General features: G+C 41.5%; 1 protein-coding gene across 1 annotated transcript in view; it reads right to left on the bottom strand.

The window, feature by feature from the left end:
- Nucleotides 1-4599, bottom strand: part of LOC306785685 (uncharacterized protein) — a gene marked incomplete at both ends in the record, with an annotated part of 44073 nt that extends 39474 nt beyond the window's left edge. The window contains 5 exons of the mRNA XM_079280140.1: nt 3262-3461; nt 3590-3756; nt 3941-4074; nt 4211-4348; nt 4576-4599. Coding sequence (XP_079136266.1) covers nt 3262-3461; nt 3590-3756; nt 3941-4074; nt 4211-4348; nt 4576-4599 — 663 coding nt within the window. The remainder of the gene's footprint in view (nt 1-3261; nt 3462-3589; nt 3757-3940; nt 4075-4210; nt 4349-4575) is intronic.
- Between the last annotated feature and the right edge of the window lie 7890 nt (nt 4600-12489).

The raw sequence follows: 12489 nt of genomic DNA, 5'->3' as shown, positions 1-12489 counted from the left end.
TCACTTTTTTATAGTACTGACAAAAGGGCTAAACAAAAAAGTAACAAAAATAAATACATCTGCATTGACAGATAAGTGAAGGGTACTGTGAAGTCTTATTGTATAAATTCCATCTTTTTTATCTTTTATTTGACTTGAGAAATTGTCTCTGACTTTAGGATGTAGCATCATATTCGCTTACCGATTATTACAAAGGTTTCTGGTGTTACGCTTGCCTTCTTACAATATATCGTCATGAAATGGCTGTAATAAAATATTATTTTTCATACTGCATGACATCTCCTCCCTGGTCAAAGGGTTTCTAAAGAGCGTGAAAGTCCATTTTCATAAGAATATAATTCCTACAGTAACTTCACAAGTTTTTTAAAAACACAAATACATGTATACACGGTATCTATGGCATCTCAACCACAATGTATGAAAGCAGACTGGCTTTCTGGGTTTCACAGAACAAACAGCAACAGATCAATCAAAAGCTTCATCGCAGGTCCTTTCCACCAATCATCTCATTTTGTTTTTGTTTAGTCAGAACAGTGACGGTCACAACTGAAACGTTACACCTCTAGTGCCGTTATGAAGAGGCACAGTCACTCAACAGTGATGGTGGAAAAACAGGCGCCCCAAAGATTGTCACGGTAAAGGAGCATTTTTAAATCATCATCATCATCATCCTCCACTTGTTCGCCTCATGCACTGTAGAGCCCCACGTAGTTTTAAAAGACTATTCGAAAGTGTAAAAATGTCTCGCAATAAGAATACCGCTTGTTCAATTTACATCCCAACATTTGTGTTTCTGTCCGTTCAGAAATAGTTGCAGACACTAATTACATAACAGCAAAAAACAGTGGAATAAAAGGGAAACAATGTCAATGGTGTCTTAAGTACACAGTGTGGCCTGGAAAAATAAGTGAAGGAGAATCCCTCTGTCGTAGATACAGAAAAAAAAGTGCCAGAAAGAGTTCATAGGTGATCCTTCATATTGTTTGGTCTGTCTCATTCTCTTCATTATAGCAGTGCCCTTCTCTTCCCCAGTCTGTTAAAGCCTGCCTGTGTGTGTGTGTGTGTGTGTGTGTGTGTGTGTGTGTGTGTGTGTGTGTGTGTGTGTGTGTGTGTGTGTGTGTGTGTGTGTGTGTGTGTGTGTGTGTGCGAGAGAGTTTTGGAGAGTTCCGGGACACTGGAATGCGCAGCGTTTTAAGCCAAGGTTCTGTTGGGATCTGACCAGATGGCTTCAACATGTGCTGTGGACAAAAAGAATCAGGCCTTCACTTTGTCGAGCAAAGGGTTCATCCTGATTTGTAGTTGATAAGAGCAAAGGGATTTCACACTAGGGTGTGAATCCCCCCCCCCCAAATAACCATGGTAACCGCGGCAATCTCATTGGCCGAGAGCCAAGAGACCCCAGGACCCCTGTGGTTCAACCACTGTCCAACAAAAGTGCCTGCAGATCACACCTCCTTGCTTTTTCCCGTCGACCTCCGTCGAACAGGGAGCACACCACGCTCTCTTCGCTCGGACACCCCCGTCCAGGCCACAGAAGAACCAGCTTTCCCCGCCAGCGCTACGCTGACCACGAGGAAGCCCCTCAAACCCTGACAAGCCATTTCGCTGGACGAAACAGCCCGCGATAACGAATCTGCTTCAGCGATCCGTTCAGTGCTCTTTGCTCCTTTTTCTTTTTGCGCACACTCTGGCAGGAAGACGTCTAAACCTCTCCTGACCGATGATTACCGGGAGACCTACGGACCACGTCGTCTCAGCCGAAGTTAGGTCATCCTCCCTGCAGCGAGGATTGATCACGTCTGCGTTTGCTCCAGAGCGAGCTGCGCCACGACGGACCGAAACAGCGCCAGCTCAAACGCCGCGCTGAGAAGCAGCCCTTTTGTCCTTTTTCTTCGAGAGGAAGGGGGGGCCCTTCCTCTCGAAGAAAAAGGACAATTTTGCCACGAACACTTCCACGTTGCAACGAAGCATCGACAAGTAAGATTCTTGGCATTTGGGCATAGCTTAGCTTAAATTAACGTAAATTTAATTCAGGTCATTCATTTATATGTTGATATTCCCGTGCTTTTGTGTGTTTAAGTTACTGTCGCGTGATATTGAGATATGGCGCAACTCCTCGCGGACGAGAGAAGCTCCGCTGTATTCGTGTATTAACTATGACTGTTTGCTTGGGATTTATTTGATTTCTTTTCATTTGTTTTACTACACTTCGTGTAGTATTCTCTGCTCATTAAATCAGCTCTGTGAGTGAAGTGTGGAATCTCGGCTATCGTACATAACTGCTGGTAGTTCTACCGACAACGGCACGTTGTGTACGATACGCCAGCGACCCCCATTATCACTACAACGCGGACCGCACGCAGAAGTGTGATTCATGAGCCCCCACCTTTTTCTCTTTCCTCCTCTCACGTAACACACACAGCTCCTAGCTCTACCCCGGGGGAACCCCGTTCAAACGAGCGCCTCACATCACGTGCTGCCCAGGCACACGTGATTACATACAGCAGCCTAACTGCCATTTTGTCCGAGTCACTCGACTCCGCCATCTTTGTAGTTTTTAGCTGTAGTTCTTAAGGCCCCTCCCCTTTTGGCCAGCGTCACTCGACGCCGCCATCTTTGTCTCTAGCTGTAAGACTCCTTCCTGTTCACCCACAGACCCACACACACACATACACATACACACACAGACATACACCCTCATCCATTTTATTCATTCTTTAGTTTAGGCATATAAAATTGTATGATAATGTTTGTTGGTTTCAATATTAATTGATTTGATCATTTATTATTTTGATTCAATAAACTCTGTTATACTTTCAGGAGCAGTCGTCTGTGATTACTTGTGCATATGTATTTGATAAGACTGTATGTAGTAGCCTGTGCTCGAACTTAAAACCTTCACTGTCACTGAATGTATAGTCATACGCAGACTATTGACATTATGAGTGACTACTAATTATGAGACTTAGTTTTATCGTTTGGTTATTGGTCCCTGTTCGCAGGGTGGTGCCCCGTTTTTATTAATAATCATTAATAATTGTTACATACATCAATACTTCTATTGATGTCAAGAATTCAGTTTCTTAAATGCTGATAACCCAAACACGCTCCTTTAAATCCCAACAGTTCTCTGTCTTGGCTTTATTCTGGGATAGAGCTGTTAAGAGACAAGAAGAAGACAACAATGTCAACAATGCACATTTGTTCATGACATAATGAACACGCTTGTCTTCATTACAGTTTCAGTGACTCGTGACTCACCCCAAGGAGGTTGCGGGGAATGTACCCCTCGGTGTCAGCCATGTGCGCCCACCACCAGTCTATCTCGTCCTCGTCCTCCCTTCGGACGATGGTCATGCAGTCTCCCTCGCGGAACATCAGTTCATCGGGGTTTTCACCACTGTAGTCCCACAGACCATAGACCACTCCCCTGTTCATGATGCCCATCTTCTCTTGCACACCTTAGGGTACACAGATTTAAAATAACAGAAAAATAATTAATAGTGAGTTTTTCACAGAAACATAAGACACAGGAAAGAATTAAAACTAAATTCGTATAAGGTAAAATAATAACACCGCTTTTACTGACCGTAGAGGAACTGGGAGCACTGGGTGTAGCCCTCCTCCATCTCTTCACATTTATCAGCTGCCGTTTGCATGTCACTGTAAGTCATAGCAAACACTGCTGCACCAGACTCCACCAGGAACTTGCACACTTGCACATTGTTACAGGATGCAGCACAGTGAAGAGGGGTCCTGTGTTAGAGGGTGGGTGAAAAAGGAGGTAAGGACAGAGGATACGAGAGTGGGAGCTGAGAAACACCAACCACTAGGAGTAGTTCTGTTGTAGCTCATACTGCTAGATTATGCTCAAAGTTAAGTTGAAGAAAAAACAACATGGACACGAATGATAACCGTTTGGACTGATCTGAGAACTTACCAGCCATCACTGTCAGCAGCATTGACATTGACACCAAACTGAACCAGAAACTTGACGATCTCTGTATGTCCGGCACAGACAGCATTGTGTAGGGCAGTGATTCCTTCATCGTTGGGCAGACTGGGATCTTCCACCTGTGAATGAGGAATCACAATGAGTTAAAAGAGTTTCAGTTCAGCACCAGCAAAAGCTGACTTACACAGCAGAAAAACAACTGTGATTTTAAACATTATAACCATGTTATTATAATACATAGCAAATGTTTCTTACTTCATAGATGATTCTCTGGACCAGGTCAAATTCTCCCTCCAGAGAAGAGTCCAGCAGCAGAGCCAGTGGGTTGAACTTCAATCTCATGTTGTGCTCAATGCGTTCAGAGCCGAGCTTGCGCAAGTTGGTCCTCTTTCCCTAAAGACACAATCATAACGGTGTATCACACAAACGATCTCAAACAGCCGTTACAAACACAGACATGTAAACTCTCAGATGTGAGAGTCTCATCCTGAAGTGCGTCCACTCTTTACTGGGTTCAATCTGGACTGAGAGCAGAGGAGGGACTTGTTTTCCGGCTCTAAATGCATTTCTAATCCAGGCCCGCCCTCCCACGACGCTCACCACTTCTTTTCTCCACCTACCTCCGAATCAGGTAGGCCGGTCATTTTGTTTTTTTGTTGTTGTTATTTGATAAAGAGACGGTTCCTGGTTCGCTGTGACACTTTTGTTTGTGAGCTGTCGGTATCACGAGATCTAGCCAGCGCGAGGACATTCACACTATTGGGGCTAAGTGGATGCAACCTGTCCAATCAATGCTACAGGGTGGCGTCACACTGACACCTAGCGCGATTCTACATTTCTCTTGTGAGCACTCCCTGTATTTATTCACTGCTGCATACTTTCAAACGTCGCATACTTTTTATTTTTTACTTTGCAAAGTACATACTGTTGCATGCATTGGGACATACTTTGTCATAACATTGCACCTCGAACCTTGACCCTCTTGCTCATATATCAGCGGCGCAGAGGATTGTGGGTCAGAATAGCCAGAGAAGCATGCTGACTTGTATAATGCAAAATGCGACCATTTGCAGAGGGACATTCTGTTGTTTTTGGCACACTGCATTTGACATACTGCGTATTGGAACATACTGTGTGTGCCAATACCCATACTACCATATTGTTTAGTATGCTAGAAAAAATATTTGCTATGTTGAAAGAGAGTAAAACCGTGGATTTGAGAATTAGGAAAACTCCATATGAATGATTCTGGTGTTCAGTAACTGCTGGAAATGTAACTAAAACTACAATAGCAGTTAAGTTCACCATATAAACTCGTATGTCATAGATGTGTTGACAACTCTGTCTCCAAGTAGCTCAAAGATCAATATCAAAGGATATGCTTACGACAGGTTCACAGAAGACAATGGACATCACTGCAGCTTTTGTTCTTTTTTTTATCAAAACACTTTTATGCAAGACTCCCATCACTCAAATTCAGGCATGCAGACATAATTGTTGGAATGCTGTTAAGCATTCCAACAATCTTTATTCTTTTCTTTATTCTTTATTATTTTCCAACATCTTTATTCAACTTCTTCTATTTCTTCCGTCGCACCTCTTCTTCTCCTTCATATTTTAAGCTCCAGAAACCGTTCAACTATTAAAATGTTCAGCTCTTTCACCAGAGGTCTGCTATGACTTTTCATATTTCTAACCTTTGTTGAGGATTTAACTCGAGTGAACAGACTGAGATCGAGGCGTTTAGCTCAATTCAAGCAATAACATTTATTTGTAACAGAAGTATTATGTCCAGCAGTTAAATGTGCACGGACCTAGAAAAGTGAAAGCTAAAAGGCTTAGACATAGTGCGCATGCGTGTTATAGGTTCTTCTGATGGAAGCCTATTGGTTAAAGCAAAGTTGCAGGCAGGGCTGTGTTTAGCAGAACAGCAGCCTGGTTGGAGCACTGGGCATCTCCACCCACACTGGCTCATGTCCGGATCCCGCCTTCTCTGGCTCATCAGTGTGTATGCATGTTGTTAACACTCAAGGTGCCGGAAAGGGTGCAGTTCTAAGCTATTTCGAAGTCTCTGTGTGAATAGATAAAGAGAACTCTTCTCCTACTCTAAAATGGCAGTTTCCGCCCTAATCTGGTGGTTTAAGCAAGTGTTTCTTTCAGGGCCACTGTATCTGTTTCTATCATGCGAGCAGGTGCAGGAATGCCCTGCTCGGAGTATTTGACCTACTTACAGTGACCTCACAACTCCGCAATATAAGCTTACAAGTATAGCGCATATTATTTAACATTGAATGAATATATTTTATTTACACCTTTAAACTTTTTGAATTATTAAGCTTTTCATTTTCAATGGGATCTCTATGGAGAATATTTTCAAATGGCTTCAGGCACACAGGTGTTCGCGATTGAGCCAATTAGTGATGTTGATAAACACACAGACTCACAGACACACGCGCACATACACTCCTCTCCCTCTCTCTCTGTGTGTCTCTCTCATACAGTCATTCAGGTCTTAGGGATCTTTAGAGGTCTTTCCCCACTCCTCCTCCACCCCGCCCCCCCACACACACACCACACCCCATTTCAAAATAAAAGCCCCAGAGAGTGAATTCTAACTGAACTGCTTGTGATGAAGCCTGTCATTTAATAACCTCTGTTTATGTGTGTCAAACATTATGTCTCCTCTCCCCCTCACTCCCCCACCCAGCCCCACCCTTTCAAAATAAAAGCCCCATGGATTAACTGTATTTAAACAAGCTCAAAATTAGGCTTTTTTGTTAAAAAAATGAATGCTCTAACTACTACTGCTGCTGCTAATATAGTGTTACTACTACTGCTACTACTACTTCTACTATAACTTTTGCTGTTGCTACTATTACTACTACTGCAACTGCTATTACTGCTACCATCAATATTATTACTACCACTACTGCTATTACTACCACTACTATTACTTATATGACAACTGCTACTACTACTATTCATGCTACTAAAAGTAGTAATACTACTACAGCTATTAGTACGACTGCTACTAGTACTACTACTACTGCTACATCTTCTACTGCCATTACTATTACTACTACTACTGTGATATTAAATACTACGACCAATACTACAGCTATTACTATGACTACTGATACTACGTCTTCTACTACTTCTTCTAATTACTAATACTTCTACTACTAATAATACTTCTACTACAACTTCTACTACTACTACAAATATCACTAATAGTACGACTAGTAGTTATTCTAATGCTACTAATGCTTCTACAAATAATACTTCTACTACAACTTATACTACTACAAATATCACCACTGATGAATTTTTTTAAGCCACAGAAACTGTTCAAATGTCAAAATTTTCAGCTCTTTCAGGAGAGGTGTGATATGACTTTTCATATTTGTAATCTTTAAACTCTTTGAATTATTAAGCTTTTTGCAATTTGTTTTTGAATTGGATATCTATTTTAAGCAATGTTTTTGCGATTAATTTCAGTTTTCAGCATTCCAACGCATTTTCAGCAGGAAATGCTTTTTCTAGTTCCACTTTACGGTCCTCATCGGTTTCCCCGCCGTCCTCTCCTCCACACCCTCGGGTAAAATATCTACATTTTCCATCTCTAGATTGGGTGAGATTCATGGTGCAGCATATCTCATATCTCAGTAAATGTGGATGTTATGTACACAGGAGCTCAGCATTTAATGAGGGTGTCTGTGGGGAAAGCCAGATCCATCACTTTGCCCTGTTCCTATACCCGGAGAGACACATACCCAATAAAATAACATGCCCAGAGGAGATATACATGGGACTTTAATCATCATATTGCGTAAGACAACTGTACATAGATCAGATATGTATCCGTGTGTAAATACCCTGCAGACCTTCACACTGCTCATAAAAACACAAAGGGCTCGTGTGCTGCAGAGATCAACGAGAGCTCTGATTATGACGAGTAAAACAGCCGCTATCTGTCATTCCACCTATGACTTTCTTTTTGAAAAAAGTATTTATCAGTGCTTTGAATCCATTATGAATGTGTGTATCAATTATAAATGTAGTGAGTCATGTTCAGTGAGCAGTGTTGATGTTGAATTCAGCCTTTTATCTCAACTCCTTATTGCAATGCAGCAGGGGATGTGTGCAGCACAGGGGGTTGTGCCTTAAACGTCCGTGCTGCATTAACCCCCATAAAGCTCACAAAGGGACCCAACAGAGGAAGACCACCGGAGCTTATGGACCAGGAAGTGTCACCGTGCCTGGTTACCATGGCAACAGAGGTACCTGGGAAAAGGCGGTTGGTTCACATGACGACATACAGTAGCCTATGTCGTGGATATATTAGTTATCTACATCAAAGGGTGCAGCACTTCTGTGTCTCTCCCAGTGTGGGCTGGAATAATAAAAGATCTATCGGCACATAAAACACAGCATGCAGTAGGAACACCAGTCAGTTTAAATATAGCCATATTTAATATATATTATACATATATGTTGTACAGGTATCTAGATCTAAACATTGATTGTTTGAGGAAGCTGATGTAACACAACCTAAGAGGGTGAACATGGTGATCATTGTTCTTCATTCAGTCTGTTGGTGCACCACTAAAATATCTCAACAACTATGAGATGCATTGCCATATCATTTTCTACCGACATTCAAGGTCCCCAGAGGATGAATCCGGCTTCAAAATGCTTTAAGTTGCTTTATGTTGTCAGGGACACATTTTTCTCAGGTCTCTGCGTTCAACTCCATGCCTTGTTCCTTTTGACAAGTTCCCACTATAGCTCATGTCCTATTTAGCAAATATAGCTAGGTCACATCCTTTTCAGGTTCTCATGATGTGCTTTATAGAGCTGCGGAACCGATGTTCAAAAACATGCTTATTTTAGCCCAAACCATGATATTTTCCTAAACCTAACTAAATCTAAAGTAGTTTTGCTGCTGAAACCTAAGTGATGCCAATGGGTCCTGACCAAGCGTCGTACAGTGATAATGCGTGGAGGGAACATATAGGACCATGGGAGAGCATATATGCACCACTGGAGAACAAAGGACCCTTTGTCATGTTCACTTTATGTGCCATATGAATCTGGGTAACACAGGGAATAGTAGCGTCAGCTCTGCTTCTAACCCAGGGAGTCTTTGGTGTGAAAGATGAACACACACAGTCACCAGCAGTCACGTCAGCCCTGTAATTTGTTTAACCTGCAGAAGATGGAGCACCACAAGGTGTCGACATGATGGACAAATACAAAAGCACTTGCAGCACTTGGTACACCAATTGTGTACATTGTCTCATGTTGGTTCACATGATCAACAGCACAATTAAATGTGTTTGATGAGAACAGGTCGGCTCAGCAATAAAAGCATTAGTTGCAATAAGAACACTATGTAGTAAGATAAAATGTGGTGACACAAATAAAACATAGTACTATATACTGCACGTCTGAAAATGAGGGGTGTGTGTAAAAGTATCCCCAACAGTATTGCACACATTTAATGAGAAAAAGAAATGAGATCTGGGATATGAATGGGACAAATAGATGGATGAATACAAATATATACTTACATGAACAAGAGGATTGTGTGTAGTAACTGGCATCTGTAATTCACATTGATGCTGTTTTTATTTGAAATTGTTCATTTTCTTGGGACTCTTTGTTGGGACCAATATAAAAGAGGTCAAGTCATTTTGTAAATATCTAGTCTTGGGACAGTAAATATAAATGGGAGCTTTATTTAATGTCTTGCCTGCTTTTTAATTCAGGGCAGAAGAGAATCTCGTCTTAATGTGAGTTCATATGTTCAATGTGACGCATGATTAATGCAATAAGGATCTTGTCCGTCCCGATAATGATCACGGCAAAAGACACACTCAGGCCTACCAACATGCAAAAATACCCAGAAAAGAATTAATCGCTCGGTATGTTTTGTTCATACTGATGTCTTGAGGGGTCCAAAAATTAAACCAAACTTTCTTTTTTTTGTACTCGTTTGAAATCAACACTTTTTCTTCAAGAAATAAATCTATACTATATTATACCAGTAGTGTAATACATTCGATCAGTGGTTCTCAAACCTTTTCTGTTGCGCCCCACTTTGGAGGAAGAAAAATGTTCATGCCCCACCGCCCCAACTAAATTGTAACAAAATGGTTGAATTTTTATTGAAACAACATTTTGTGACTCCTCCGTCTGTGCTTTTTCAAATAATAGAATAAAGAAAATTGCAATCACTTTTAAGTAAACCAGATTGCTCCATCAGACAAAAACTAATAAAATGTGCAATCGCTTTGTTAGAACAATGCAAATAAAGTTGTATCTGTGCAAAAAAGAACTACAATTTGGCAAAAAATAGCTGCTTGCAATTGGCTGCAATTAACCTGTTTTGCACTCAACATCTTTTCAAGAAAACAATGAAAAACGAAACAAAATAAGTTTCATACTATCCGCAGCTAGTTTTCAGACATAAAACGCAGACTGGTCTCTCCTCATCTCCTACCGCGTTCACTGTGAAACCCAGAGCAAGATAGTCATCATATGTTCTTCTTGGCTGCTTGCTGTTCGTCTCGGATGCATCGCTTGTGGTTGCTTTTCTGTTCCCGCCTGCCAAATGTCTCTTCATTTGGAACACTTAGCCACACATGTGAGTCGCCAAGGATCATGGCCGTCGCGCATGCGTAACCTGTTAACGGCGTAACGTAAACATTTACACGAAAGTACAGGCATTTCGCCATGTATTTATTAATTACTTTAAAAATAATATATATATATATATATATATTCTGCATTTCCCCCTGCGCCCCACCTGTAATACCACCGCGCCCCACAGTTTGAGAACCACTGCATTAGATAATAAAATGTGATTATTGGGGTCCAGTCGGAACACAAGGGCACTGACTCGCTTCATCTCTTACTACAATGGTTGGGAGTACTCGACATTCTCTGGTAAAAGCTTTGTATGGGACATCTTGGCAGGAAATTTGGAATAATGACAATCAGGGTAGAAATTACAACACAATTCAGACATCAGTCAGAGTGAGAAGTGATGGAAGTAAAAGTAGAAAAGAAGATGTTACTTTCAGATTAAGGTTCGGACATACAGGACTCAATGACACATTATACACATCATGAAAAAGACAGAGTGGGATAAATGTGAGATATGCAACTGTAAAGAAACTGTAGAACATGAGCTGATAGAGTGGAGGAAGTTCAGGGTGGAAAGAGAAAGACTGAAGAACAGAGTGGTAGATACAGGAAGGGAGTGGAGCATCAAAGGACTGTTAGAGACAGGGGACAAACAAGTTCAGCTTAAAAGGGCTTTATTTAATATTTTGAATGGAACGGGTTAAAAGGCCAGAATATGACTGCAATATGAAGTGTATTTCTAATTGTTTCATTATATTTATAAATGACATTATTATTGTGTTTAAATGATAACTGTCATAAAGGCATGATGTTACATACTCCGGTCCAGTAGGTGGCGCCTTAAACATTGGTTTGTAGTCCGCCATTAAAGTGACAGAAGAAGAATGAGAAGAAGACGAAGAAGAAGGAGGAGAGGAAGAAGAAGAGGACGAGGACTAATCTCGTGGTAGCCTATAAAGCTATTGAAGTTAGCTTAGCATGCTACCTGGAAACAGACAGACGGGGACGGAAGTGACCAACACAGCGCTAGTCAGAGTTTAATGAGAGTAAACGGTGTTTTTAACGGAGTTCGTCTGGAGGACAACTTTCTGTGGTTTAGTGAAAATGTCTAAAGTAGAAATGTTGAGATCTTTAATCAACCAGCGACGAACTGCGGCTGTTGAAGAGATTGTTGGTCTGTTTGAAAGAACGATAGCAGAGTACGAGGAGGAACTCTCTCGTTCAAAAGAGGCGAATAAGCGACAACGGGAACTTCTGGACGCTGTTCTCAACCCGGAAATCCGGATACAAAGAGCACGTAGGTTCACTTTATTTAACACTGTTCATGCTCCGGCTGATAACTTTTAATGTAGTTTGGAGTGAGACTCTGTTGCAATTCGTCGTTTTCTTCTTCAACTGATTTAATACCTGCAAACGTGTCGCCAGCGTTTCTCAGATTGGAGTGAGACAAGGAGAAAATGTGATCTCGTGATCTTCGCAATAAAACATATTTGATGCGACACGTGTCGAGTCCTGGCCAATCAGCGTTAAGATGTCTACACCGTCTTCATTTCCCTCGTTAAAGTTTAAGTTCCGTTACCGTTCAGACTTGTTGGGTTAAGTTAACGTCCACTGCATGCGGAACTTTGTCAACGGCTAACGCTCATCATTATCAAGATCAGGAGGAAAAAGCGTAACGTGATGAAACATGAATCACCCTCCGTGTTCCGGTTCAGTCCACGCGGTCACTCATTAACGTTAAACCGGAACACCGGCGGTTCTGGTTGCAGTTTTTTTTGTTTAACTCAAAGTAGAATGAGGCGATTTCGTGGTGATAATAACTTGAAACATGAGGCCCAGATACTGATGAGATGATGAGGTCAGAGAGCTTCAGGAAGAGGATG

Source organism: Melanostigma gelatinosum, assembly GCF_949748355.1.
Source record: "Melanostigma gelatinosum genome assembly, chromosome: 12".
Taxonomy (NCBI): domain Eukaryota; kingdom Metazoa; phylum Chordata; class Actinopteri; order Perciformes; family Zoarcidae; genus Melanostigma; species Melanostigma gelatinosum.
This window is presented reverse-complemented; position numbering and strand designations above follow the sequence as displayed.